Below are 27,505 nucleotides of genomic sequence, written 5' to 3'. Positions count from 1 at the left end.
ATTATCTTGTAAACCTAAATGAGGGTCATGCTTTAAATCTTGCAGGACAGATGATCTATAGTAGGCCAAACGCAAACATATCATTCCAGGTATGGGAAAGGCAACATTTTGTCATTTGTGAGGCAGCAGGACAGGTGTGACAAGTCAGTTCTGAAACATTCAGAAACTCAGGACTGACAACAGTCATCTGATTACCTTGGATTAACTGCTGGTGGCAAAATGGTTTTGCTTTCATTCCCTGTATATGGGAAAAAGCAGTATTTATACAGGTGCATTTTATTGTTGGTTACATATAATGGTTATATATATAATATATAAACATCTGTTACAATAGGTTGCACAACGACATCAAGTTAATGTATCACTTTTACTTTTGCTGAGAAGCTCACTGATCATTTATTTTCTTACAAATATAATTTCCCATGAACGCTGTTAGGGCTTAGATACGCTCCGACCAATAGAATTGCACATTGGGAAATCTTGAGGCCAAATCGACTCTTCCTATTGGTTGACAAAAACATAAGGGGGCGGGGTTAAGAAAATGCCTCACCATAACAAGAATGAACGCGTGCTCTGACACGAGCTCTACAGGAGTTTGCAGAACTCAGCCCGGTGAGGAGGACGGAGGAAAAAACACCAATGGCCCGACCAACGCGAGTTTAAACCAACCGCAGTTTTGACAGCTGGGACTTTTAGGTAGGACACTGTCACTCTGAATAGCTGTCACACACCGAAACACTTCTTTCAAGTTTAACTTAGACATACTGTCATGGAGCCAAATCTTACATGTGCCTTTTTTTTTTATTATTATTTGAGAGTTAGTTAATAGGTTTGCATTATCAACACGAGAAGAAGGAGGGTCAGCCTCAGTTTTAAAAACTTAACTCTGGTTTATTGGCAGTTAGATTAGGTTAGGTAGAGGCTCCAAAGACCTACGCCTGTGCCTGCACTGGTCGTTGAAATAATTAACCCTAACCTTTTTTTAATCAGGAATAGTTTATAAACGGTGTTACTATCAAAAAATACTGTACATTTACATACATTTACATACATCTTTACTATCAAAAAAGGGTGATGTATGCCTTGCACTAGAAAGCAAACGGTAATAGTTTATTGTTCTTTTGTATCGATCAGCATGCTTACGCTGTATTGACAGAATTCACGTGAGGAACTAGCATCAACTGTGATATCTGTTTACTTGTCTTGATCAGATTTCTGTTCAAATGTTGCAGAATTTACGTCACATTTCTGTGTTAATGTATTTTTCACACTTCTATTAACAAGACTCTATTACAGTCTGAAGTCGCCCAATTTAAAGGTCTGGTCTTTTGCTTGTCTATTGGCAAAATTATTATTGACGATTATGTAATTTAGGCCTAGACATACTCTCTCTTCGTTGATAATGGACCCCAACAATGAGACCAAGAAGACCCCCATTCACCTACCAGTCGATCATGCTTCTGAAACCCAGAGACTGACCCCACCCAAAGAACCAGGTAAACACACCCACACACCAGTCATGTCTTAAGAATTTAAAATAATATTTTTTTGTTGTGTAGTAAATTAATGAATTATAATTGAGCTGATATCTCAAGATATCTTGAAGGGATCAGATTTGGCACAAACATCCAGGTTTACAGCAGTAATATTACTAGAATCTGATGATAAAGAGGTGTAAAAGTCAAAAGGTTTTTTAAAGTGTTGCAGAGTGATTCTTGTGCTTTCTACTCATTCTTGTTCTATTATTTACACATGACATTATACAATGTAGCTCTATCAACAAAAGTGGCAGATATAGTCAATGGAAAGAGATAAGAATGATTTTGCAAACTGATTGCTAAAGAACTATACGCTGAAAAGTTGCTGGAAAGTTGCCCTCGGCTTTTGAGTGAGCACTGATTCATCTTCCTGATCTTTCATCAGGTCTTTTTTTCCAAATCTTAATTGTGGTCTTTTTGTATACTGTTATCTGTACAAATGTTTTAAGCCATTAATACCCATTATTTATGGTATGCTACGTATTTATGAGCTGTTGGTTGGAAAAAAAATTGATGTGCAAATAAAAACTTTAGAGGAACTTAAAGTAATTGTGAGAACTACTACTTAAAATAATATTACTTTGTATTACCGTAATCTTTTTCACGCTACAATCAGTATGCTTTTTCTTCCATTATTTTTTTGTAGGATTTTATGTGACATTCCAAGAAAGAAGAGCGAAAGGCCAAATCCATATCCCCTAGTCTACCCTAGTGTCCAGTCAGCCACAAAGTTAGTGTGACATCTAGTCAACAAGTTACAAACTGCTTCCGTACCGGGAGAAGAAGAACCTGTCCAAAATGATAAAGTTATATAAAAATGTAACTTAATCTAAAAAAAAAAACATTTAAAATGTTTCTTTTTCTAGATTGTATTTATTTTATTCTTCACTCCCATCAGCTCTGACTAGCTTATCTGTCCCTGCTGGAAAAAAAAAATAAAAAATTTAATAAAAAATCCACAATATGACGCTGCCACCACCATGTTTCATTGTGGGGTTGGTATGTTCAGAGTGAAGTACAATGCTAGTGTTCCACCACTCGCTGTGTTTCAAAATAGATTAAAAAGTTTTATTTGGTCTCATCTGACCAGAGCGTCCTCTTTCCAGATATTTTCAATTCCTAAGCAGGAGATTTTATGATTTTTCTCTTGTCATTTTTCCACAGGCCAAATTTAAGGATGCAACTTTAAAAATGGTCTTTTTGACAGATTTTCTTATGGAATCTGTAAATTTTTGCAGCTCACCATTGACCTCTTTGCTATTTAACTGATTAGTGTTGTTTTAACTGAGGATGTTTTTGAGCTGTGCAGCCATGGTGTCCATGTTCAAAAGATGAACAGGACTCTATGAAAAGCCCAAAGTTTGGGATGATGGTTTATAACCTAACCCAACTTTAAACCTTACAACAACTTTACTGCTAGCCTAGTTGGTATGTACTTTAGTCTTCAAGGTGTTGTTTGATCATGAATGTTCTGCAATGAACTTCAGTGGCCTTAGCAGCCATACTCCAAGATTAAATGAGTGATTGGTGACTAATTAGAAAACCTCTTACTGCAGTTATTTAGATTCAGGTAAATTTTTTTTTTTTGGTCTATCAGAGGAAAGACTAAAAAAAGCACAGAAAATGTGAAGTGTTTTCTTCCACTCAGAGTTACTTCATTTTATGTGTCTGAGCTTTAAAATTACTATAAAATACAAGATTGTGGTTAACCTGAGTATGCAAAAAATCAAGAGGTGTAAATACGTCTCTCCTATCCAGTCTCTTTTCATGTAACGACCTTCTCCTCCACCCCAATCCCAAAACCCTGTTCACCCACTTACATAGCCAAACCAAACAGATAATGCAATAGATGTTCTCGTTTGAATTAACGCATAAATGGTGTTTGCAAATAGTGATCACTGAACAAAAAACAAAGTATTAGCTGCATGTGCAAAATGTCTGTGGTGAGTTCCTCCAAAAATGCTGATTTATGTTGATGCCAAAAGTTGTTTGACTTTTTTCTCACTTTGACGTTTGGTGGAGCAGTACAAACATTTTATACCTAAGATTTTTAAATATTAACTAATCAGACTTATATGAATCAACAAATCCTCAACATTAGATGTATTTTTAGACTTTTTTATTAACTATTACATGTTACTTAAGACGTAATTTGATATAAAGGCAGCTCAAGTAGACTAACTGTTTAAACATATCATTAGATTTCATTGGTACAAAATTATGTAATCAGACCTACAATACAGGATTATGTGCATATATACAGTTAAATTTCAATTAAAAGAAACATTAAACACTACAAAATCTATTTTAGAACATGAAGCTTCTGAAACCTATAGTTACTTTTAAAGTATGTGAGACTTGAACTTTTAAACACAGTATATACTGCTTAGTGTGTTGAAAATAACATTAGAACAATAGAACTTGTGTACAAGCCAGGAATCTCACTTTAATGCAAAGTGTAAGTGTGTTTCTGTGTCTCATACCTTTAGTTTTTTATTCAGGGAAGTAACTCATTTTCTGGCTATTTGAGTAGCCAAAAATCAATTAATAGTAACATTACTAAATCAAATATTTAGGGATGCACCAATATAAAAATTTCTTGATTAAACATACTCAAATTAAAGTTAGGTTTTTCTAAACAAATTTCAGCGTGACTGTACCTTAAAATATGAATTAACATTACAGATTTTTGGCACCTTATGGATGAAATAATACTGCAGATTACTGGAAGCTGGAAGCTTTGTCATCCTTGCAGCTTCCAACTCTTTCTAGTCTCATGACAATGATCCCACTTGTGTATTAGATACACACACAGCTGCTCAGAAGATTGCGTTATCATTTCTCCTGTGAACCTCCGACCTGTATTTCCACAAAGTCAGCAGAGTTAAGGCGATATGGTTTCTGGAGAGCTAAAGCAAAGAAAGCTTCTTTGCTTAAAGAAAGACCTAATAAAAAAAAAACAGCAAAATGTGGTTTCATCACAGTCATATCACAACAAATCAACTCAGTATGATATCCAGAAAAGCAAATGGGTTCAATTCAAATCCAATTCAGTTCAAATAAAGTTCAATGAAGGCATTCAGATTCTGATCTGATTACACATAGACCAGTTTAATCCGGTAATATCAGATATAGTCAGACTTTATGAGTAAGAAACTGATAAAAACTGTCTCAGAGGAGTTCCAAATTGAATACCCAACTGCACTTCAAGTTTTCATTCAAGCAGCAGTTCTTGCAAGATCAGCACATGGAAAATATTGCAACTTAGGTCCTCAAAATACTGGAAATAAGAGACTAGTAGTTTAGTAAACCCTGCCGTCCGATCTCTCTAACAATTCCTCTCTTTTCCCCGTTTCTTCCTTCAGGCTGCAGCTGGCTGGTGGTGATCGCGGCTGTGACCGCCTCACTGAGCGGCTTAATGCTGGGCTATGAAATGGGCCTGACCTCTGGGGTCCTGCTGCAGCTGCGGAGCGTCCTCGCGCTCTCCTGCAGAGAACAAGAACTTCTGGTAAGCTCCCAGCTGCTCGGAGCTCTCCTCATCTGCCTGGTGGGGGGCCCCATTCTGGATCGCTACGGCCGCCGCTGCTCTCTGCTCCTGAGCGCCGCCCTGGTGGTTGGAGGAACCATTGTGCTCGTTGCTTTGACTTCTCTTGTGGCTCTCACGCTGGGCCGTGTGGTAGTCGGAATGGGGACGTCTCTGTCAGGAACCGCAGCGTGTCTGTACATTGCAGAGATCTCACCGAGGGAGCGGAGGGGTTTGCTGGTCACCCTGTACGAGCTGATGCTGGTTGTAGGGGTGATGCTGGGCTTCAGCTGTAGCTACGCCTTCACTACTACACCGCACGGCTGGGCGTACACATTTGGACTTGTGATTCCTCCTGCACTGCTCCAGATGGGTGCACTTCTCTTCCTCCCTCCTAGTCCTCGCTTCCTTGTGACTCAGGGCAAAGTGGAGCAGGCGAGAGTAGTGCTGGCGAGGATGAGAGGTGGATCTAAGAAACATGTGGCAGACGAGCTGAGGGACATCCAGATTGGACTGAAGGAAGAATCCGAACACAGTTTCTGGGAGCTGTTCAGTTCTAAGGCAAACCTACGGTCGCGGTTGGTTACGGGCATGGCCTTAGTGTTCCTCCAGCAGGCCACCGGGCAGCCCAACATCCTTTCCTACGCCTCGCCTCTCCTCCGTAGTGTCGGCTTCGACAGCGACGCTGCTGCTACCTTGGCCTCCACGGGGTTCGGAGTGGTCAAGGTAGTCGGGACAATCCCCGCCGTGCTGCTGGTCGACCGCTTGGGAACCAAGCTCTTCTTGTGTGTGGGTGCGGTCGCAATGGGAACGTCTCTGGCTACGCTCGGTACTCTGACTCTGCAAAGCCACACTCACCTAACAAGCCTGTGTAAAAGTCAGACTTTAGTAAACCACACAAATGTACTGTGGGATTTAAACAGAACCTCAGTAGAACTGGACAGCAGTGAGATTTTTTCCACTCAGCTCCCCAGCCACTGGAGCGCTGAGGAAGCACAAAGGACTGACACGGAGACTGACAAGTCTCGGGGCTTGGATCCAGAAAAAACTCATGTAGAACTGTCTTCGTCATTAAAGTGGGCATCTCTGATAAGCCTGCTGGTCTATGTGGCTGCCTTTTCGATTAGCCTCGGACCCAGTAAGTATCTGTTCATTATTTGTTTTGTTTTTTTGTTTGTTTTCTTTTTTTCCATTATCTTCTACAAAGCATGAAAACAAAGTCAGTGAACTATTAAGATAATCTTTGTTGATACTTCCAGGCTTATTCAGTATCACCATCTATAAACCAAGGCTTTCAAATGCAATTATGCATTTTTAGATTTTTATTGCAATTTGTCATGTGGCCACCTCTATCTTTAATGTACTATTTATGTATTTTATCTCATACACAGACACAAAATGGTACATTTTCAATATTTGCTCAAGCAAAAATCTGAAAAGTGTGCATTTGCCTCCATCCCCTTCAAATGAATACTTTGTAGAATTACCACTACAAGGTCTTTATGGTATAACTGTAACATGTTTGTCACTGGGTACGTGTTTAGTGTGATGCGAACATACAATTCCACAGAATGACACTGGCACCGCCATAGCTTTAGCTTTCCATCTCATATATTTTGCACTAAACTATAAAATTCAGAAACATCCGAACAATTAAAGACTGCGGTTGTAGCGTGAGGAAATACAGAAAGGTCCCAGGGGTGTGAATACTTTTGCACACACTGTGCTTTTATTATTTATTTTATTACTGGCTGATAAATGCTGAGCAAGCTGAATTTTTCCTTGGGTTTTCTCATCCTAATAAATTATCTTTATGTGTAATGCGCTGTAAATTAGCGCATTACACAACAGAGAGCAAAGTACAAGAGTGACAGTGGAACAGTAATTAGGATTAGGTAAATTAGGTAATAGATAGCAACAGAGCTCCTCTGATAATGCAACATGAACCCTGATTATAACGTTTCCACTAATTATCCTTTATTTTAAATATTTCTCTTCCTTTTCTTCCCTTCTCAGTGGTCTACGTGGTTCTCAGTGAGATCTTTCCCATGGGAGTCAGAGGCAGGGCTGTGTCGGTCGTGTCGGCAGTGAACTGGGCCACAAACCTGTTCATTTCCATGACTTTTCTCACCATCACAGGTTTGTATGTTAGTGACTGTGGAGCCTTGTAATGTTTAGTTTGCGTAAATTTTATTAGTAACCATAAAGCTAGACAAACAGATGACCACTGGTTACACAAACAACTTGCCTGCACAGTAATCACTAGCAAACAATTAATTTACACACAACACAACTTTAATTTTTGGCCTTATGGAAGTAGATTATTTCATGCAAGATCTGCAAAATCCCTGATTTCGAATCAAACTGCTCCATCCTAACCCTGGTGCAGAGCAAACAACTGGATCAAGACACACTTTCTGAGGTGGTCTCAGTTCGCTTCCAAACAGTTTCTTCTTCAGTTTGGTTGTAGTGTTAATACAGACAGGCTCCGAGCCAAAGCAACTGCAGCAAACATACTGTGGACTTCACAAATCACCTCTGCTGGCCATTATGGTAAAAATGAGCTGTTCGGTGTTGCTAATACCACTAAAATATGATGCAGCGTTTTCTACTGAATGAGCTTCTTGTCTCAATCAGCTTGCAGCCGAATTTGCCGACGCCATTTTAAAATTAATATCTCATCGTCTGCATTTCATATCAGTAGAGGGGAAAGTAAACCTGTGGTGACATATAAAGGTTTTGGTGACTTCTTTTTGCATCTTAAGGGCATGTCGGCCATTGCTTTGAATGCCATTTCCATTCATTGAATTTGTTGCGTTTGAACTCTTTGATGCGTTTTTAAATAATTTACTAGACTCATAAACTCGTTCAATCTCACTAGCTCAAACCTCCTTCAACATGTCTGGTATCAATGTTCCAAGGATTACACCAATATGATACACCTGCAGTTGATTTAAGCCGTTTTAAGTGGGAATAAACATGCAGATGTTCTAATTTATTCCTCACAATAAATAGCATTTTTATTTAATTTTTGATCTGGCCTTTCTGCAATGTGGCTTACTTTATGATTACCTAATTGACAACACTCGTAATTTTATAGATTATACCATATATAATTGTCTTATTATATTCTAAGTGAATAAAGTGCATGTCTTGTATCTTTTGTTCTCCAGAAAAGATTGGCGTTCCCAATGTAATGTTTCTGTACTCCGGTATGAGTTTTGTCCTGCTGGTGTTCGTCATCCTTTGCATTCCTCAGACCAAAGGCCGGACACTGGAGGAGATATCAAAAGAGTTGGCAAGCAAGTAAGTGACAAACATGCTCATGTCCTCTAAAACGTTTATTTGTAAGCTAAAAGTAAAACCCTTCCTTTCTGTTTCTGCTTTCTCTAAATTACCAGGAAAAACTTTGAGGTAAACCTTTTCAGACAGGCGCAGCCTCAGGAGACCCTGATCAGAAGGAGCCCGTCTACAGATTGCCCCGCGAACCTCTAACACCTTTTTTCCCCCCAACTGTAACCTGAGACATGATAAAAAAAAAAAAAAAAACAATGCCTTGAAAATATAGAGCAGATCTTAGTTCCATTTGTTTATTTCTGCAGTGTTAGCTAGCCCACGTTATAAAATGCAGTTATTTGACTTTTGTCATGATCAGATCAGAAATGGAATGAAACCAAAAAGTGGGGAAAATGCATATTTTTCACTTTTAATTTTTTTTTTTTCATTAATATTTTTTTTGCTATAATGTGAGGAAAAAACAGAATTGTTATACTGTACTTCTGTTTAGACAAATTTTCAAAGCAAAAATCTTCAAACATTAGTCAAGTCGGACACATTTATGGTTAAAATGTGTCCATTTTTGTGCTGTTTGTAGTATTAAACCTTTGTATTTACTGGTTTGGATCTTCAAATCAGTCCTGCCAGTTTTAACAGTAAAGCAATACATTCTTATTTTATTATGGCACCACAAATTTAAATCTTTTTTGGTTGTGAGGTAATGGTAGGTTAACGTCTACAACTACTAGTATTAGGAGTCTGGTGGGTAACTGCTTTGTGTAGAACATTTTTAGAACAATTTTTAATAAAACATTTAATATGAACACTAATATTTCTAACGTCAAATTAATCAATTATCCTGCTCTTAAAGGAAACTCCTTCTAGAATAGTTTTTGGAGAATAAAAACTGTAGCTCTCCATGTTTAGTTAGAATACACAATTACAGAACACACTAAGCTATCTAATCTGAAACCAGTTATCAAAGGAAAAAAAAAAAACAGTAGTTGTTTAATAGCCTTTTTATTTTTATACAGAATACAAAAGTTTAAGTGTCACAATTTTTTACTCACCACTTGTTCAGAAAGTACTCAATCACACATAAAAGCAAGTTTTATTTCAACATCGTAGTAGGAGATGCATACATACAATATAAGTGATGCCTCAGTGATGCAAAACTTAAAGCATTCAGATGTAATACAACCAGGAAAACACTGCTTTCTGTCTGTTTTTTTTTTTTTTTAAATGCCACTTCAGTGCTGCCTTTATGTATTTCACTGTAAAAACTTGTGAATGGAGTAAATCTCCTCGACAAGTGTTAGTGCTGCCAAACATTTGTCCGCAGGGTGGCTACTGATATCAGTTATGTACTGTTTCATTTCAACTGACTGCTTTATTCCTGAATAATAAAATGATGGCTTTGAATTTTAATGAACCAAGAAAAACCGAATCAATTTCTGAGCACTGGAGCATTGTGAAAACCTGCAGTAAAATTCACATTTAAAAACCTGTAAGAGATAGTTTACGCTAGTACACTATCCAACATATGAGAATAAATATATACAAGTTTAGCAGGAGAGTGAAATTGTGAGGAAAGGACACAAAGTAACGCCGGTTCAGTTTTGAACAAAGGGCAGAGAAACAAACATTACAAGGAAAATCGACATGAAGAAGGATGCATTTTGTTTACATTCCTAATTGTTGTTTGAATCTGTTAGCTTAAAAAAAACATTTTTACAACATGGGGTGTACATCTCATCTCTGTCTACAAATGGACGGAGATTCTTAGCAAAAAAACACAAAAGGAGGACTTACTATATATGGGGCTAAAAAAATGACAACTTTGCAATGATCAACACCGTTGAGCGTTTTTCTGTGCCCATGGAAAAAAAGACACCCAAAGCAATGATCTTCATCCAACTCCAATAAATAGGATTCTAACATCCAAGTCCAATCAGTCGGGTGGTTTCGACATTTCTTGCTGTTGCAACATCTATTCAAGGATAAGGTGCTTCCTGATGATTCTCCTGCTCTCCCATGGATCCCCTCTGTTCTCTTTTGCTTTATTTGCAGCGGGGTTTCTGACACTCATACAGTAGTGGGTAGATGTACTCCACTGCTGAGGCCACGCTCTGCACATTTGGTCCTAAATATGAGGGGAGTCAGGAATGTGTGACAGCATTGAAGCATGTTCAGAGAGTAATAATTATACAAAAATGAAAGACAAAAGTTTAAAAGCTGGTTAGGTAAAACAATTGGTCCTCAGAAAATGGCAATAGCACATAACAAATTAGGTTTTAATATAGAAATATTAGCCAAGTGATCTCATCTTCCTCTTAAGTGATAGATCGTTTAGGTCAGAACGGAGATATGCTCAATTAAATATCCCTTCTGATTGAGGCACTTGACATTTCATTATTATTAGTTATGTGCAAGGCCATGTGAGCAGCTGACAAGCCCTGGTAGAATTGAAATCAACATTCCTAAAGAGCTTATTTTGCGGTCCACTGTACTGTGGACACAGTGGACCAAAAGGAAGCGGCTGACGCGACACCCTCAATCACCACTGGACCTTGAGCTGCTGCTCTACTCTTCCTCCAGACTCTGAAAACTTAATTGTCCTAATAAAATGCAGAATTGACTTTAATCTGAAAAGAGGACTTTGACAGCACATGCAGCACTCTGAACAGTCGGGTTGTTAAGCAAAGACTTTGTACAGTTTGACCCTCCATATAGAAATTAAAATTAAAGAATGAAATTTATCACTGAGTGAAATGAATCCATAAATAACGTTTGACTTTCCTGTGTAATTCCTCAAATAAATCAAGTTTTCAATAATATTCTAATATTCTAATATATTGAGATACCTGAAATTACTGTCAATGTGGAGGACTCAATATAGCAACTTGTATATCAATACAGTATATTAAATATATTAAAAATGTATTCAGAAACATCTGTTAACAGGTTGTAAAAGTGTCACACAACAACACAACCTCAATCCCTTAAGCTTGTGTGCCCTCTAGCTGTAGATAAAGGAGGTAGTTGTGTGTATGTGCGTGTGTGTGTGTGCGTGGTCATGTGAGAGTAACATACCTGTCACTGTGAGGCTGCCAGTAGAAAACACTTGGACAGTAGCCTTCAGATTTTTGATTCGATAAGTAGCAGCAGGATGGAGTTCAGGTTCATAACTGGCAAACAGAAATAAACTTTTATCACACAGAAGAAATTGGAAGCATTGCTGTACTTTGTAGTGCAAAATATGGCCATAAGAGGGCATCATTTGCCAACAGGCATTTTAAAATAATCCAAACAAACAAATTTATTATCAAAGAGGACCAAATCACTATTAATTTTGCTTAGAGGCGGCATTTTAATCTGGTGAACTAAATCTGGGAGATTTTAGACTGAACTGTAGAGTCCAATTCTGCAGACAATATTTAATTTGTACAGTCTACCTACATAACGACGGTGGCCTCATAATAGTGGATGTGGCGCACATTAGTGCGTTACCTGGCAATGGGTCGGTTGTTCTTTGTGAAGTCTACAAGATGCACTGCAAACGGCATGGAGCACACAGCGAGCACGTTCACAACTCTGAACGCCGAAAACCTCACCTGCACCGACAAGCACATATGAATGCATTTACAGATGAAAATGAAATATCGGGTACACAATTTTCATGTATAATAATAAGTTAGAAAAAAGGCCAAATCAAATGGAACTTGACTGCCAAAACGTGGCAACCAAGAGATCTGTAATAATAACGAAGGTGTGGACATTTTATGGACAAGTATTTGTGCTGTAGAGTAAAACTCATTCCCAGTCATAAAGCTGAATCAACGGCAAGACAAGTTGTTGTTACTTTCAGTATGACACATAGCCTGTTTGACGCAAATGATAAGTATAAAGACAAATTGTCATGATATTCCTCAGTCAGATGATGCATGTGTTTATTTCCGATTTCTGTTAAGTGCTTTGCTTCCTGAGAGATGGCAGATGCACTCTCAAATTGACTAAAGGACTGACGATAGGGCAAGTAATGGAAAACACAAACCACAAACTTGCATATGCTGTCCAAGATCAGCAGAATAATACATTTAAAAGCTTAATAAGACAGTTGGAAAGCAAAGCTATCATCCTCTCATTAGCATGACCTCTACAAAAGGCTTCACTTGGTGTGTGTAACAAAAGGCAGGTTCTGTGTGTGACGGTTGTCACCTTAAAGCCCAGTTTCTGCAGACAGCGAGCTAACCTCCGAGCGCCCAACTTTGCCTCTTCCTCACTGAATTAGAAAGCAGAGATTATGAGTTGTTAGGATACATAAAACACAAAGCGGCATTTATGTACAGCACTTTTTAAGAACTACATTTTATCAGGTTTCCAATGCTGACACAAAAAATCATTAAGATACTAACATGGTCTGTAATAAGGAAACACTTGACTTTGGGTGTAAAGCACAGTTATACTTGATAAAAAAAATTAGGCATGGGCCAGTATGCAATTCTCACCATACTAAAACTGAACAAATATTACAGTATTCATACACTCACAAAAAAGTAACATGATTTAATTTATTTTATTTACAAAAGAGAAGCAACACTTGATATTATTTTGGGTAAAATAGTGGCAATTGTGACTACCCTGTATGTTGATACTGGAAACACACCAACGAATAGTTGATTCTTTGTGTATTTTTTTTTTAGCTTTGGCAATAGTTCTGCACACTTTCTGAAGTTCTGTCAAACTCTTGTGTCTACAACACAAGGTGTCACCTGAGGTGAGCACCTTATTTAAAGCCATGTCACGGCCAATGCTATGTAAAGACATTCTACAAAGCAAACCAGTACAATTTATTTTGCATAATACACAAATTAATTCAATTCTGAACACAATAAGCCATAACCTGTGCATGTTATATATATATATATATATATATATATATAAAGAATGCTCACCTTGTTGCTCCAGTGCAGATTATCTTCCCTGAGGACCAAATTGAAGCGGTTATCATTGGTTTCCGGAGTTTCATCAGCACTTTCTGAAAACAAAGATTTGACAAATATTCAATGATCCAGAATGGTGCATTTTCCATTCCTTTCTAACTTGGAAGATGTGTTTCCTTTAGGTTCTAATGCCTTGTTTCCACTGAGCGGAATGGGACGGGTTGGTGTGGTTTGATACTATGATAAATTATGGTCCCGCATATTCAGGAGAGGGAAGGTGTTTGTTAAACCCAAACGCACAGCGTTGTGTCATAAAAGTGAGACGACAAACACGAGGCACAAGTATGTCTCTTGCTTTTAACAAGCAGTAATGTAATTCAGTGGACTTCATTGTGTGACGCCAGTTGCTCTACCCTAAATGTACCGCACTATTGTTCTATATACCTACAACTGAAGGGGTAACAGGAATGCAGTAGTATTGGTCAGTGATATGGATCACTTTTGCAATGACAACAGACAATGAAATAGCGTACTGAACTGCACCAACCCGTAACGCACAGCTCAAAGGAAACAAGGCGTAAGTTTCACTTACCCCGACTTCAGGCTTATAGATGACATTGGTTCCTTCTAAAGCAATCTTGCGCAAATTGAGGTGACACCTGGTCCTGAATGTTGCCACCACATTTGTAATAATGATGTCGAGTGCTTCATCGTTGTTGGAATCCATGGAGAACTGTGCAGAGGACCACTGTGGCTTTTTATTCACTCTTTCCTCACCATAACGTCAAGGAGTGTTGAGGAGAAGAGGCTGAAGAGGGAAAAAAAAAGATGTTTTCTGAAAAGCTCTTGCATTTGAGCTGGAAAAAAAACAAACATCTTCCACATTGAACCTTTATTATTTGTCTTAATAAGAGCTATAACAAAACTCTTCCACATTGAAATCCAACATTTTCTCATTCACAAGAAGGTATAGGGCAGGGGTGTCAAACTCCAGTCCTCAAGGGCCGCTGTCCTGCAACTTTTAGATGTGCCTCTGCTGCACCACACCTGAATAGAATAATTAGGTCATTAGCAAGGCTGATCTAGACAAGGAGGAGGTAATGAAGCCATTTCATTCCAGCGTTTTTTGTACCTGTGGCACATCTAAAAACTGCAGGACAGCAGCCCTTGAGGACTGGAGTTTGACACCTGGGGTATAGGGGAAGAGGTGGCCAAGTTGGAAGCATTAAAGTCTGTCACTCTGAAACAAGCTCAAAATTTTTCTGATAAGTCAAACATAAAACATAACTATACACATAACTGAGCAGTATTTTGATTAATTTACTCTATGCAGTCTTTTATTAGTAATAATATTGCATATTTAGTCTTTACTCACTTTTAACACTGTATTTTGATAAACTTTTTTTTTTTTCATTGAATTCCTAAAACAAAATGAATCATGGGATTAATTTGTGCTGTAAGAGTTTAACCAACAGAGATGACTTTATGAACTGCCACGCATAACACACTTCTTTCCATTTATCAATAATACACCCGTCTAACAGTCCATACCCCTCAGTCATCCATTTATGTATCCATTACACAACCATCATCTATCTATCCACAATATATTCCAGCATCTAAAATTATCACCCACCCATCAATCACTTATCCACTTACTTCTCTCGCATCTACCCATTCATCTCTGATGCACATCCATTTGTAACACTTACCATCTATTCAGCACATATACATCAAACAATTTTTGTCAATAATCTACCAATCCATGCATCCATCATCGCATGTCACAAATCAACCTATCAATAATATTCATATACCCATAACAAGCATTCATCAGGCATCCCTGTATCCATTCGCTCATCTACACATCCATCCATCGAGTACATTTTTATTTTCATCGATTAATCACACACACATCCATTCGTTCATTTAGTCATTGATGTTTTGTTACCGAGTCTTGAGGATATGAAGCTTTACATAAAAACAAAACAAAAAAAAACAAGCACAGAAAGCTTACAAGTTTTTAACGTAACCAGAAAACAAATATTTGCACCTAGAGGTCGAATATGACCCCAAAATAAATTTTTTTAAAAATGAGAATTTGTGTCTTGAAAAGTGGGAAATTTTAACTGCTATAATCCTATCTGGACATCAATTGAACTATTCGTATTCAAGCTGCCCTAAATACCCAGACACCGACAATATATCAAGTTAATAACTAGACAAACTGACGCTAGCCAGCATATACATTTTTTGATATACTGACAATGTACTGTCTAGCTTTTTAAGCAAAACCAAGAAAACAATAATAAACATACGGCTAAATAGCTAAATCTGCTTTGTGTTATCAACAGTTTAGCCATGATTCAAATCGGTTGCTAGGTATGCAGAAAACACCGCGAATATTCGTCTAAATACATGCAAAAACTTAATACTATCACTGTGATTTTACGAGCTAAAATGTAGAGTTGGTGAAATCTAACTGCTAGAACTCAACCAGCTAATGTTGTTGTTAACAAAGCTACAACAAAGAGGAGTGCACAGGCTGCAATGAATGAAAAGTTGTTAGCAACGAAGCACAGCTACCAGGCTAAGTGCTTAAAGAAGGCTAACTTAACCATTTTAAGATAAATCTGCGTGTGAAGAACAAGGCATAGATTTATACATCAAATAGTTATTTTATCTACCTCATTTGCCACCCTGCTGCAGATATACAACCTCCAAAAGAGTCAATCGTAAAAAAGAAGAAAACAAATGTAGATAAACTAGGGAAACATCCCTGTTTCCGGTGTTACTTTAAACGTCACTTCCTGAGATGAATTTACAAAATAAAAATAATCAAATGCTTTTTAAAAAATAGAAGCCAAAATCAATTTTTTAAGACAACCAATACGTAATTTTTCTTTATAACTTTCTGAAAATTTGCGTGTTTAATAAATATAATCAATAAAATGCAAATGTTCCGAAAGGTTAGAAGCTGCATAAAAAAAATCTAATAAAAATATTTTGTAAGATGCATAAAAATACACAATTTGAAGACTTTAGTGCACTTTCCCATGAAAAAAATTAACAAGTGTGAGATACATTACCAGTGCTTTTTTTTTTTCTATCTGAATTGGATTTGTAAACTACTTGAAATTAATGTGTCTTAATTAAGCGCAATATACGTTTAATTTTTTTTTCTTATAAAACTGATAAATTTTTAAACCTGTCCTCTTCTGGTCTTGGGATAAATTTGGTTTGATATCCTCAGCAATTTTTTAAAAAAATGTTATTTCTAGCACGTTTTTGACTGCGTGCATTTTGCGCCACCTTGTGGATATTTGTGTAAAAGTAGGCAGAATCATCAAATGATGTTACCATAAGACTATTGACATTTTGTAGGACATGGTTCAACGGTAGTAGGAACCAGTGGGTTCGAATCCTTAGTTTCTCTCAGTTGCTGTGCCCTTGGGCCTCGCATACTTGTGGTGCCTATTCATAGCAGTTTTGCTTTTGTCAGTCTGTGACTACAATGTACTACCATGAGAATGTGCGTGAATGAGTAAGTGACTGAGTGTAGTGTGAAGTTCTTTTGGAGTCCTCTGTAATAGATAAAATGCCATATGAATTCGTGCCATTTACCATTATAAAAGTAAAAAAAAATTCATGTCTCAGTCAAGATTGCCTTATTTTAAAGATTCACAAATTAACCCATACAATTATCTAAGAGCAGCAACTAAAATAAATATATACAAGTTCTAAATTAACATTATTTTCACACAGCAATGTGTAATTTTTGAAAAATATATCAAAGAGTAATATTTAAACAATGCAAAGTTAGTAAATTCACCAGGAAAAATGAGCACATCTGGTCAGTAAACACTTCTTTGGGAATTTTAAGCTTGCTACAAGAGGAGAAGGAGTAAAGTTAGGAGGCAGCTGGGAATGTTTGTGATATCAGCAAGAGAATAAGCAGATGCTCCTGTGGCCCATGAATGAATCTAGTCAATGAATGTCATTCTGAGGGACCTGCATAGTGTAATATTCTACAGTGACTTGGGGTTCTTTAGGGATGAAGAATGAGGCGTTGTGAACAATTTTTCCCTTGATTTGAAATGTTTTTAGTTGCATAGCACCGCATGGACATTTAACTGATAAAGTCGTCATCTCAATAAGATTAAGCTGTTTAAACCAAACTCATGTTTGGACGTGTATTTGTTTATGTGTGCGTTGATATGACTGACTTATTTCTTGCTTATAAAGACACTAAATGCAGCAATCTGCTCTTCCTCTCACAGCCACACACTTCTCTCGCCTGGCCCATTCCCAAGCAAAACAGAAAAATAACTTCTTTATGATTCAGCCGAGCTGTGATTGTTTTACCTCCCTGGTTACCAAATTGTCTCTTTCCTCCTCTCATTAAATACTTGTGGGGTTTTCGTCTTGGTGAAATATATCCTTTTAGTTCACATCCACTCTACCCAAGAGCCATGTTCCCCTTGTCTCAAAATGTTTACTATAAAAGTTTAGATTTAGAGCAGGTTAGGAAAGTCGGACCACTCGCATTAAAGTGTGCATGTGCGGGTTGTGAGATAGCTGAGGCAGGATGCAGGAGTGTGTTTACAGTTTGTTTGTCAGAATATATCTCGTACAGCTTCTTCCCAGGGGAACAATGCTCTTATTCTCATTAGGTCATCAGATACAGTATGTAAACCCACAGATGCAAGCACTTACAACTTAAGAGATGCAAATATGTAAATGTGTAAACAGTCGGTACATCACTTTGAGCGTGTCAAAAAAACAAAACAAGTGAAGAAGTAATGTTCTTTATACCCATGGGAATTTTGGTGTCTGTATGAAAGTCTGAAGACATCATTGAAGAGAGCATTAAATGTTTAAATGAAAGTCGACACACTACTTTGTTGAATTTACAGGTTGAATTTTCACAGTTCATGAACAACTAGAAAGGAATACTTGTTTTTGTAGTGCAAATGTATTAATTCCGATTTCCGGACGCCTTTTTACATGGAGGTAAAAAGGAATACAAAATTGAGTCATCCATGTCATCAAATCATCTTTACAGAGATGCGCTGTTAGGGAGAGTTCGCTCTTCCCTGTGGGTGTGTTTGTTAGGACCCTCGTGTTCTGTTTATGTTGGGTGTACATCACAGGTCCATTTCAAAAGCACTTACAAAATGATGTTAGAGCTTTTGAAAGTTTCTGTTTGACTTTTTGCAAAACTGACATCACTACTGGTCCGATTATGGAGTTGAGTCAAATGTTTGTTAGTTCTCCTTTTTGAAACTAGGATGGTCAAAGACTGGTGTGTGTGAAGATTTATATAATAATATTGTCTAATATAGTCAAAATATATTTGATATCATGTACATTATATAAATATATATATACACACACACACACACACACGACTCTTTTTCTATGATTTTATAATATATGATATTATGCTATTTTACATTATATTACTTTACCACACAGTGTACCTATGAGTGTCTCTTTATGAGATAGAGATGAATGTTGTGTGAAGCTGTAGTATACAGAGAATCCAGATCTCTGGTAGTGCTGCTCCAGGGTCTCCCAGTATAAACAGAGACGTGGGAACGACCAAGCATGTTTATACGAGCTTAACTCTTACTAGGACCAGTCCACCAGGCAACGGGGGCGCATACCTGCTCCTGTGTTGTCACAGATAACTTTTAACTGCTACAGTGTCATGAATATCTTCTATGGTTTTATATAAGATTTTCACTGGGTTCTGAGATTTTTTAAATATAACTTCAAATGTACAAAAATGTTTCACACTCTCAATTTTTCTAAATAAGGCAAAAGCAAAAAGTAAAAAATAATGTATGAAAAGTACCCACTATGACTTAATGGTCGATACAACTACCGCTACATAACTTTATAATTTCTTCTTTATTTTTTCAGTCTGCTACGTCACTGTGGAAGAATTTGGCTCAATCTTATACTAAATTACATCACTGAATGCATGACCTATTTTTGGTCAGGCTATAGCTGTCAGAGAGATGGTCCCTCTTTTGGAATATCAAAGACGACTTAGAGAATGAAAAGTGGCAAGTTGCCATGGTTGCAAATCAGATCAAATCTTTTCTTGTGTGTTGTGGTTGAGTGAGAAGCAAATTTTCATACCTAAGGTCTGCTACAAGATTCTGTTAAGAAACAAGAGCATATTGGATTATGGTAAGTGATTTAAGTAATGTAATGAATAACGCTGTACAAAACATATTCATTAAGTTTACATTGAAACCACACCTTGCTTCATGACAACATGCATACATCAGCATTCACTGATCAGACAGTCCTCTAACCGTTTTCACTACACCTCCAGAGGTGAAGGTGATGTTCCACAGACAAAAAATCACTCCAACACTCACCGCGCAAGATTTATGGCCCAACATTAACACATCTGCAAAAATGTTATGGAGCTCCCTACAAACCCATGTTTAGACTAGTTGTGAAAATGATGACATGAAAGCTGATGAAGCTTGGAGCTTTATCTGATCCCAGTCTCGTCTGCAGGGAAAGCACCTGCTGTTTTAAGAAGAGAAGTAGAGAACTGCAGCACCAAATACATTGTAATGAAACAATTCACAGAATGGAGTGATACATCCTAATTTAAAACTGTATTTATTATCCTTATATGCTTATAATGACTTTTGCAGATGTACACCAAAACAAATATTTGGAATTTATAATGCTCATCGTCATTGTTTGATGAGCACAGAAACAAAGGCGTGTTTATCTCGTTCCTCAATGTAGGGTTTAATGCCATTAATGGATCAAAATTATTTTCCTAGTGCTACCAATTAGCAAAGAGTAGAAAAATCATTTTTACTGTCTTCTAAAATCAGAGTCCGGCCAAGGTTTTATGAGGCCCTAAGTGGAATTTCCTCCAACTACTTTTACTGTATGTATTATAAATTCTAGACATTTGGAGAGTATGTATCTTTATCTAAAATCAACCTTAGCAAAAAAAAAGTAATTCTTACTTTATACTTTGCATTATATGTTTCAATGTGGATCACAGGCCTGCGGGTGCCTGTTCATAAGTGTGGCAAGTGAGGTCATAATATCGAAAGTTAAAAGCACTTTTACGAAATGGGATGCTTTAGTGTTTGAATGTTTTGGATTAAAAGGCAATTCATGTATTTTATTTGCAATATATTGTGGAACAAAGTATGCAATATTGCGTTGGTATTTTTGAGACCTGCGTATCGAAACAGCTCTGCTGACAACATCTGGAGCACATGTTGCAGATTCAAGTCAAACCAGTTGTTAAATCTTGTATCGAAGACTTTTAGGATGACACAAGTAGGAAATAAAAGAACATTGCATCGTTGACAACAGTGACAAAACACAACAGTTTTCCACCAGAACTGGGGCCTGTGCAATTTGTCAGCACTTCAGACAGACACTGTTTGGATTGGAAAGGAGGTGCTGTAAGCCCCGTGGAGTGGATTCTTCCTCTCGCTCTAGAAAACAGATCACTCTCAAAACAAACTGTTGTAAGAACACGGAGGAGCATGGTCTGAATGGCACATAACAATCACAACTGAGAACCACACAAGTGCTTCTCACTGCAGGCGGAGCGCTGGGGGCGGGGAGGGTGTCATTGGAGTTGGCATTAACCATACACACAGTTGGCTCCAAATATTTGCATGCAGCCTAACAATTATGTCTGAAATCCATCTTGCTCTGGCTACACATATATTCAAAATATAGTGCACTGGAGGATACTGGCATGCAAGATGCAATTTTTCTGCATTTTCTCTGTTGTTCTACATATGCATATGTGTGTGAACAGCACCCTTCGAAGATTTATCCTGGCCAAGGTTTAAATTTAGGTGGAATGGGGGTGGGAGGTGTTGACGTGGAAGGATGTTTTGGGGCGACATTTGGGGAGCGAGTTGGGGTAAAGGTGTAGAAGGATGTCCGGAGATGGAGGGATGTGTGATAAGAGGGTTGTTACGCTAGCACACTAACACTGTGTTGTTTGCGGAGCAAATCGTATTGCTGTGTGCTCACAGACAAACACTTCCTAACTGATTTTGCACGCACTTTGTGTCAGTGTATGTTAAAACAGGGCAACAGAAATCTTCCACTTGTATGGGAGTAACACACAGACCATGTACACACACAATCGCGCACACGCAAACACACACACGCACACACGCAGATATCTAAATTAATGGTCTCCTTGGGGAGTCATCCAAAGGCCACAGGCGCTTGGGAGAAAAGATTCTTGGAAAAAAAGACTTCATCATTTGAACATTTGCTCATTAGTAACCCCATCTTAGCCATTTGGAGAGACAATGGAGCACACCAACAACTTTCATGTACTTTTTAAGATGAACTTTATCTTTTCTGAAAATACAAAAGAAAAAAGAGATCTAGAGATACATGACAATAAGCTTTCAATGCACAGTTGGGACAGGTAGTGACAGCCATGGCAGGTATTTTTTTATAGAAGGCCCCAAAATGAAATGAAAGATTGGAAAAAAAATGTTTTCGCCATGATTTACACTCCCTTTGTCCCCTTTGAGCCTGACTCTTTGCAGGAAGTCTTTAAAGAGTAAGCCAATAAAGCTCTGTCAGATATATTGTATTCCCAGTCCTCCATAAAGATATAAAATATTGGCCTCCCATTCACATCAGACTTGAGGATCAACGTTTTACAGGCCCACAATGTCCTCCTTTGGAGGTTCAGAGAGTTTACTCAAACAATCAACTCGCTTGCTGTTGGATTTCAAACTAATTGTTTCCGTTTCTGTTGAGCATGACTCACTATAACAGATAATCTTGGGTAACAAGAGTATTCAGTTGATTTCTTTTTTCTTCATAAGCCAGTGGCTAAGCTTACTGCATTAATATATAAAACAAATAAACAAACAAACAAAAGTTTAAATGTGTGTGCAAGAAAAAACTGTCAAGAAAAGCCACAATTCAGATATTTGATATGAACTGGTCTTGCATAAATAAACTTGTGCAACTTAAAATTTTCTACATTTAGTGTCAATAGAACAACAGTGTTTTTGGTAAGACATAAGAGTTTTTATTTGTCATTATGTTTCTAGAACATAACAAAACTGAAGTGGTACCCTCAGTGATAAATAAATAAATAAATAAATAAATAAATAAATAAATAAATAAATAAATAAATAAATGCTTCACAGAGCCCTCTACTGTCTCAGGCTCTGGTTGAAGAGGTGCAGACTTTCCAGTTGAGCCTTCACCTGACCGCTTGAGGCAGATGTAAGGGATGGTGGAATAAAGCAGGCCTGGATATTTTACTAGTGGAAAGGGAGGCATTTTGAGTCATTGGTAAATTGTATCAGTGAAATGCAAAGTGAGACTGTAACAGATAGATGGGTCTAAAAATGTGGAAAAGAACCTTTTGGCCACTGCATGTTTGAGGATCTGTGAGGCTGTGGGCCCATTTCTCCTCTAAAGGCCATGAGGACATTTTAAACCCTTTCTGGGTCTCTCAGCAGCAATTTTTTGTTAATGAAATTTTTGCAAATATATGTTCATTGTTTCCATCCATGACAAAAAAAAAAAAAGGCTTTCAAACACTGATTTTATAAAGGATTTCTTTGGTTTCAGTTGGTCTCGGCTTGGACTACGATTTCCTCCCATAGTCAGTAATTTAACTTATTTGGAAAATATTTTATGTGTTACGCAAACAAGGAAACTAGGGAAGACAGGCAGTCCCTGGTGCTTTCTTCTTGATAAGGCTTCTCAAAAATAAATATTGTTACATGTTTCAGTCTGAGAAAAAGGTCAATTAGATAGATAGATAGATAGATAGATAGATAGATAGATAGATAGATAGATAGATAGATAGATAGATAGATAGATAGATAGATAGATAGATAGATAGATAGATAGATAGATAGATAGATAGATAGATAGATAGATAGATAGATAGATAGATAGATAGATAGATAGATAGATAGATAGATAGATAGATAGATAGATAGATAGATAGATAGATAGATAGATAGATAGATAGATAGATAGATAGATAGATAGATAGATAGATAGATAGATAGATAGATAGATAGATAGATAGATGGTGTAATAAAGAATGATGGAAGCACAGAGAAGGGGGAGGGGTTAAGAGGCTAATCCTAACAGAGCTGTGCCAGGTTATTTTTACGACTGTCCTGCGCATCAGCCATTATCTGCCAGCTCTGTTATGGTTAAGAATAAATACAGACACGGGCAATACCACAGAGCAGAATATTTGCACTCTGAGTGAGCAGTAGAATCTGTGTGAATGATTTTGAGTTTGTGTAGCATCGCATAGTTTCCTGAACTTGTAGTCTTAGTCATTTTTTTCCCCCTCTTACTTGGCTCCACTACAGCAGCCACCAAAGGGAGAAGTTAACCACAACAGTTTATCCCATTTCCACAGACACTCTTCGGGCCATTTTAAGCCCTAACGGACAAATGACAGATCTTTTCTTTATATGTTCTTGCTCCGTGAAACTCTCAGGAGTGGCTTGCTCCTAAGTCTCTAAGTCCCTTGGAAAACGTTGCATTAAGTGAAAGAGGGAATGTTGTGTGGGAAATTATGGAGACAGAGAACTCAAACACATGATATCATTTTATCTGGCTTCAAGCTCTCCTCTGTGCACTCTCCAAACACCTGTGTTTAAGGCGTGGAGTGAAGATAAACGAGGGGTTTAAGCTTAGACATACAGAGGAATTACTGTGTGTGTGTGTCTGAGAGAGAGAGAGAGTGTGTGTGTGTGTGTGTCTGCTTTAATGCATGTGCCGTCATGTGTTTAAGACCTCGCGTTATGTATACGTAAAAGCCAGCAACACAATTTTTATCATCCAGCACTTATTTAAACTCACACTTCACTTTCGTCTAGGTGAATCAGAGATGTACCGAGACGTTGGGTTTACACCCACCTGCCGCCTCAGGGACCGAATGAGAGGGTGTGCTAAATGAGCTCTCACCCCATCTGGCCATGTGTGCTCGAGTGTGAGGGGAGCTAGAGGTGACGGTGAGTTTGAAGCTGCAGAGAAATGATCCAGGAGGTTTATTGTCTTTAATTAGCATCAAGAGGGAGAGAAATAGATAAGGACCACCACTTAGGTGATGGATTTGTTCTGTGTTTATTCCTTGTACTAAAAAAAAAAAAAAAGGAAGAAGATAGATATCATCAGTACTGCAAAAGGTTCAAATGTCTCGAGCTGAGGCTTAATTTGCTTTTACTTTTGCAGTCAAAAGCACAGTTAGTGTTTGAAATTGAAGGAAATGTCGGAATTATTTGGACGGTTTTCTTTGGTGTCACTATCTGATTAAAGTAAACTCGCACTCAGCTTGGGTCACTTAACAGGCATAACAATATAAATGGGCATAATTTAGATATCAAATAGTGATGCTTCTTCTTTGCTCAAGTTTGGTCAGACTGGATAGACGGAATTTGTTGATACCGTACCATTCCATACCGTACCGTACCGTGCCGTGCCGTGCCGTACCATCCCGTACCGTACCATACCATACCGTACCATGTATCTTCATGTTACATCAAAGCACATGTTTCCCGTTCAATGGCAATAAGTAAGCAAATACATCAATTAGTGAGAATATAGCAATAATGCAAAAAATATAAACATTAATATTGCTGTGATTAAAATAAAAAATAAAAATAGTTTAATTAACAATGCCTGTTGGTGTATATTTTCCATTGTGACTAGTTTAAAGGAAAGGCCTTCAATATTCTGCATGTTAAATAATTATGTTGATCCGAAACAGACTGCTTAATTTGGTTGCCTCAGACATCACTGAAGATATACTATTCTCCTCATACTGCTACTTTATATGATGAAGTTGAATTGGGTGTCAAATGATGCCAAGAAAAGTGGTCTTGTACGAATTAAGCCATAATTTAGATAAATAAAATAGTAAATAGTATTTAATAAATTCTCAAAGAACAATCTGCAGTTATGCAACAAACAATATTCAGCATTATGAGCCGACAATTTCACGCAACAAATGTGCTCAGATATATGCGTTTAAAGCGTTAAGGCGTGGTGCTGTTGTGTCTGCTCCTGATCTTCTAATTCAGTCTGTCTGTAAATTGTTCACACACAAACAAATATGTGGACACGCTAATGAGCCAGCGGCACTGCTTGCCTGCTTCCTTCCTGGATACTTGGGGTTCAGAGGACCTATAGGAGGGTCTCTTGAGATTTGATATTTAGATGTGTGCGGGTGTGCGTGTGTGCGTGTGTGTGTGTGTGTGTGTGTGTCAAGAACATGTTTATCACAATTCACCTCTCACCTTCCAGTCATCTCCTGTTAGCCCCCGGTAGCCTTAAGTTTTTCTCTCCAGGGACAGCTGATGGACAAACTCACACAGAAATCTGATTGGGCTGAAGTGAGACCAGAGGGGGTGTTGCAAAGGTTAGCTTTTTACAAACAAACACACGCCCCCATACACACGCGCACACACACACACACACACACCCACATTTGTTTCAAAAACATACAAAGTCACATTGAACCACACATAGTAATAATTAGGGTAAATGTATTTAATTTGTTTCTATTAAAAATTTAGCATATCAGTCATAAATTCATCTGTGAAACTATGAGAAAATTTGAAAAGACATTAAAAATAAAATGTCTATCGTATGTTAATGCACTTTAAAGGAATAGTTAATCCCAGTATTTATGGCTACTTAACTTTGTACTTTGCTACAGGTTTCCTGTCAAAAAAGCTCAATTTCAATTTGTTTATTGAAATCGTTTTTTAAAATGACCAACAATAACACAGTTTGACACACATAGAACAGATTTCTCAAAACTTCTATTCTGTCAAACCGTCATGCCTTCAGTCGGTTTGAAACTAACATGTCAAAGTCTCTTGGAGACAGCTATGAAAATACAACAAGTCTAAACTCCTTAAAAGTGTGGGTCCAGCAGGGACGGCTGCAGACTGGATGGAAGCAAAGGGAAGGGAGGACGAGGATGTGTGTAATGTCTTTGCCCAGGGTAGCAGGAGTTTTTCTGCATTTGGAGAAATCAACACGTCCCACATATCTGCAGTTCTGGACGGTTTATCCAGAGATATCAGCAGGTTATGGGGGTTTATCTGAGCCAAGCCTGGAGTTTGTTCCTGTAGACAAGAGCAGCCTGATACCCCCTTTCACAGAGAGTCAGGCAGAAATTTATGAATGCAAGATACACACGATTCATAGAGGAGTTTGTGCATGCACCAGTCCAACTGCATGGACTCTTTGGGGACTAATCGTATCTCCCTTCCTGCTGTGTGATAGCAGCATCACCAATCACAGGAATTGCACAGCACACCACAGAAACTTAAAGATAAAGCGTCTCTCTTTGTATCCGTGGGCATGTGTCTGCTAACTGAAGTGCTGAAAAAGATGAGATATGAAAGGATGAGATCACTTTATTAGCTCAGGAGAAGAAAATGAAGTTTACTTTTCAGAATATAACAAAAACTCTCCACTGGAAGCATTTGCACTGAGCAAAAATGATGATCCTGTAATACGGATTGCTCTATGAACAACATTTCTCTTTTTAACAAATGAGGTACGTTTCCATGATTTGAGAAGTCCCCATATGTCAACAAACACAATGCACACCTGTCATTTCCCTCTGAGCAGTGGGACAGAAAAAAGGTCACAGGAAAGAATCTCATCCAGTAAAAAAAAGCATGTCATGGTTAAACCTCTCGATCTTTGACTTTCATGCTCAATCGAGTTAGAATAAAAACTGTAATTACTTAAGTGACTGTTGGCATTTTCCATTATTGAAAAAAAAACAAAAAACATATTTTGTCCACAGGTCGCTAACCTTGCATTTAATTTATTTTGGAACATGTCTTTAATATAAAAACTATTAGAACATAAAATAATAAAATCTTCCTAAAAATGTAAAATATTGTAATGTTTATAGGGGGCAAAAATTGCACAGTATAGATAGTCAGAAGCTGCACAGTGGCACAGTTGGTAGCACTGTTGCCTTGCCGCAAGAAGGCCCTGGGTTTGATTCCTGGCCCTGGGTCTTTCTGCACAGAGTTTGCATGTTCTCCCTGTGCATGCGTGGGTTCTCTTGTCATGTTTTTTTCTCTCCCACAGTCCAAAAACATGACTGTCAGGTTAATTGGTCTCTCTAAATTCTCCCTAGGTGTGAGTGTGTGTGTGTGCATGGTTGTTTGTCC

The 27,505-nt window shown here is 37.8% G+C and overlaps 2 protein-coding genes across 2 annotated transcripts; one reads left to right on the top strand and one right to left on the bottom strand.

The window, feature by feature from the left end:
• Positions 1 to 542: 542 nt before the first annotated feature.
• Positions 543 to 9,765, top strand: slc2a12 (solute carrier family 2 member 12). The gene is made up of 6 exons (XM_044106083.1): positions 543 to 696; positions 1,375 to 1,496; positions 4,904 to 6,199; positions 7,078 to 7,200; positions 8,235 to 8,367; positions 8,463 to 9,765. The coding sequence occupies exons 2-6, from the start codon at positions 1,403 to 1,405 to the stop codon at positions 8,554 to 8,556; spliced, it is 1,740 nt and encodes a 579-aa protein (XP_043962018.1). The 5' UTR covers positions 543 to 696; positions 1,375 to 1,402; the 3' UTR covers positions 8,557 to 9,765.
• tbpl1 (TBP-like 1) lies at positions 9,430 to 16,087 on the bottom strand. The gene is made up of 7 exons (XM_044106085.1): positions 15,968 to 16,087; positions 13,873 to 14,088; positions 13,293 to 13,375; positions 12,556 to 12,619; positions 11,848 to 11,951; positions 11,431 to 11,525; positions 9,430 to 10,480 (listed from the first exon to the last, which is right to left on the bottom strand). The coding sequence occupies exons 2-7, from the start codon at positions 14,005 to 14,007 to the stop codon at positions 10,398 to 10,400; spliced, it is 564 nt and encodes a 187-aa protein (XP_043962020.1). The 5' UTR covers positions 14,008 to 14,088; positions 15,968 to 16,087; the 3' UTR covers positions 9,430 to 10,397.
• Between the last annotated feature and the right edge of the window lie 11,418 nt (positions 16,088 to 27,505).

This window comes from Gambusia affinis, linkage group LG22, assembly GCF_019740435.1.
Source record: "Gambusia affinis linkage group LG22, SWU_Gaff_1.0, whole genome shotgun sequence".
Lineage (NCBI taxonomy): Eukaryota > Metazoa > Chordata > Actinopteri > Cyprinodontiformes > Poeciliidae > Gambusia > Gambusia affinis.
Note: the sequence above shows the minus strand (reverse complement) of the source record. Positions and strands in the feature narration are given on the sequence as shown.

Coding starts and splice junctions, on each gene's coding strand:
- tbpl1 (XM_044106085.1), bottom strand. CDS start 14,007: ATGGATTCCAACAACGATGAAGCACTCGACATCATTATTACAAATGTG. Junction 13,376..13,872: donor TCTATAAGCCTGAAGTCGGG/GTAAGTGAAACT, acceptor CTTTGTTTTCAG/AAAGTGCTGATGAAACTCCG. Junction 11,526..11,847: donor AACAACCGACCCATTGCCAG/GTAACGCACTAA, acceptor TCTGTTTGCCAG/TTATGAACCTGAACTCCATC.
- slc2a12 (XM_044106083.1), top strand. CDS start 1,403: ATGGACCCCAACAATGAGACCAAGAAGACCCCCATTCACCTACCAGTC. Junction 1,497..4,903: donor GACCCCACCCAAAGAACCAG/GTAAACACACCC, acceptor TTCTTCCTTCAG/GCTGCAGCTGGCTGGTGGTG. Junction 6,200..7,077: donor TTCGATTAGCCTCGGACCCA/GTAAGTATCTGT, acceptor TTCCCTTCTCAG/TGGTCTACGTGGTTCTCAGT.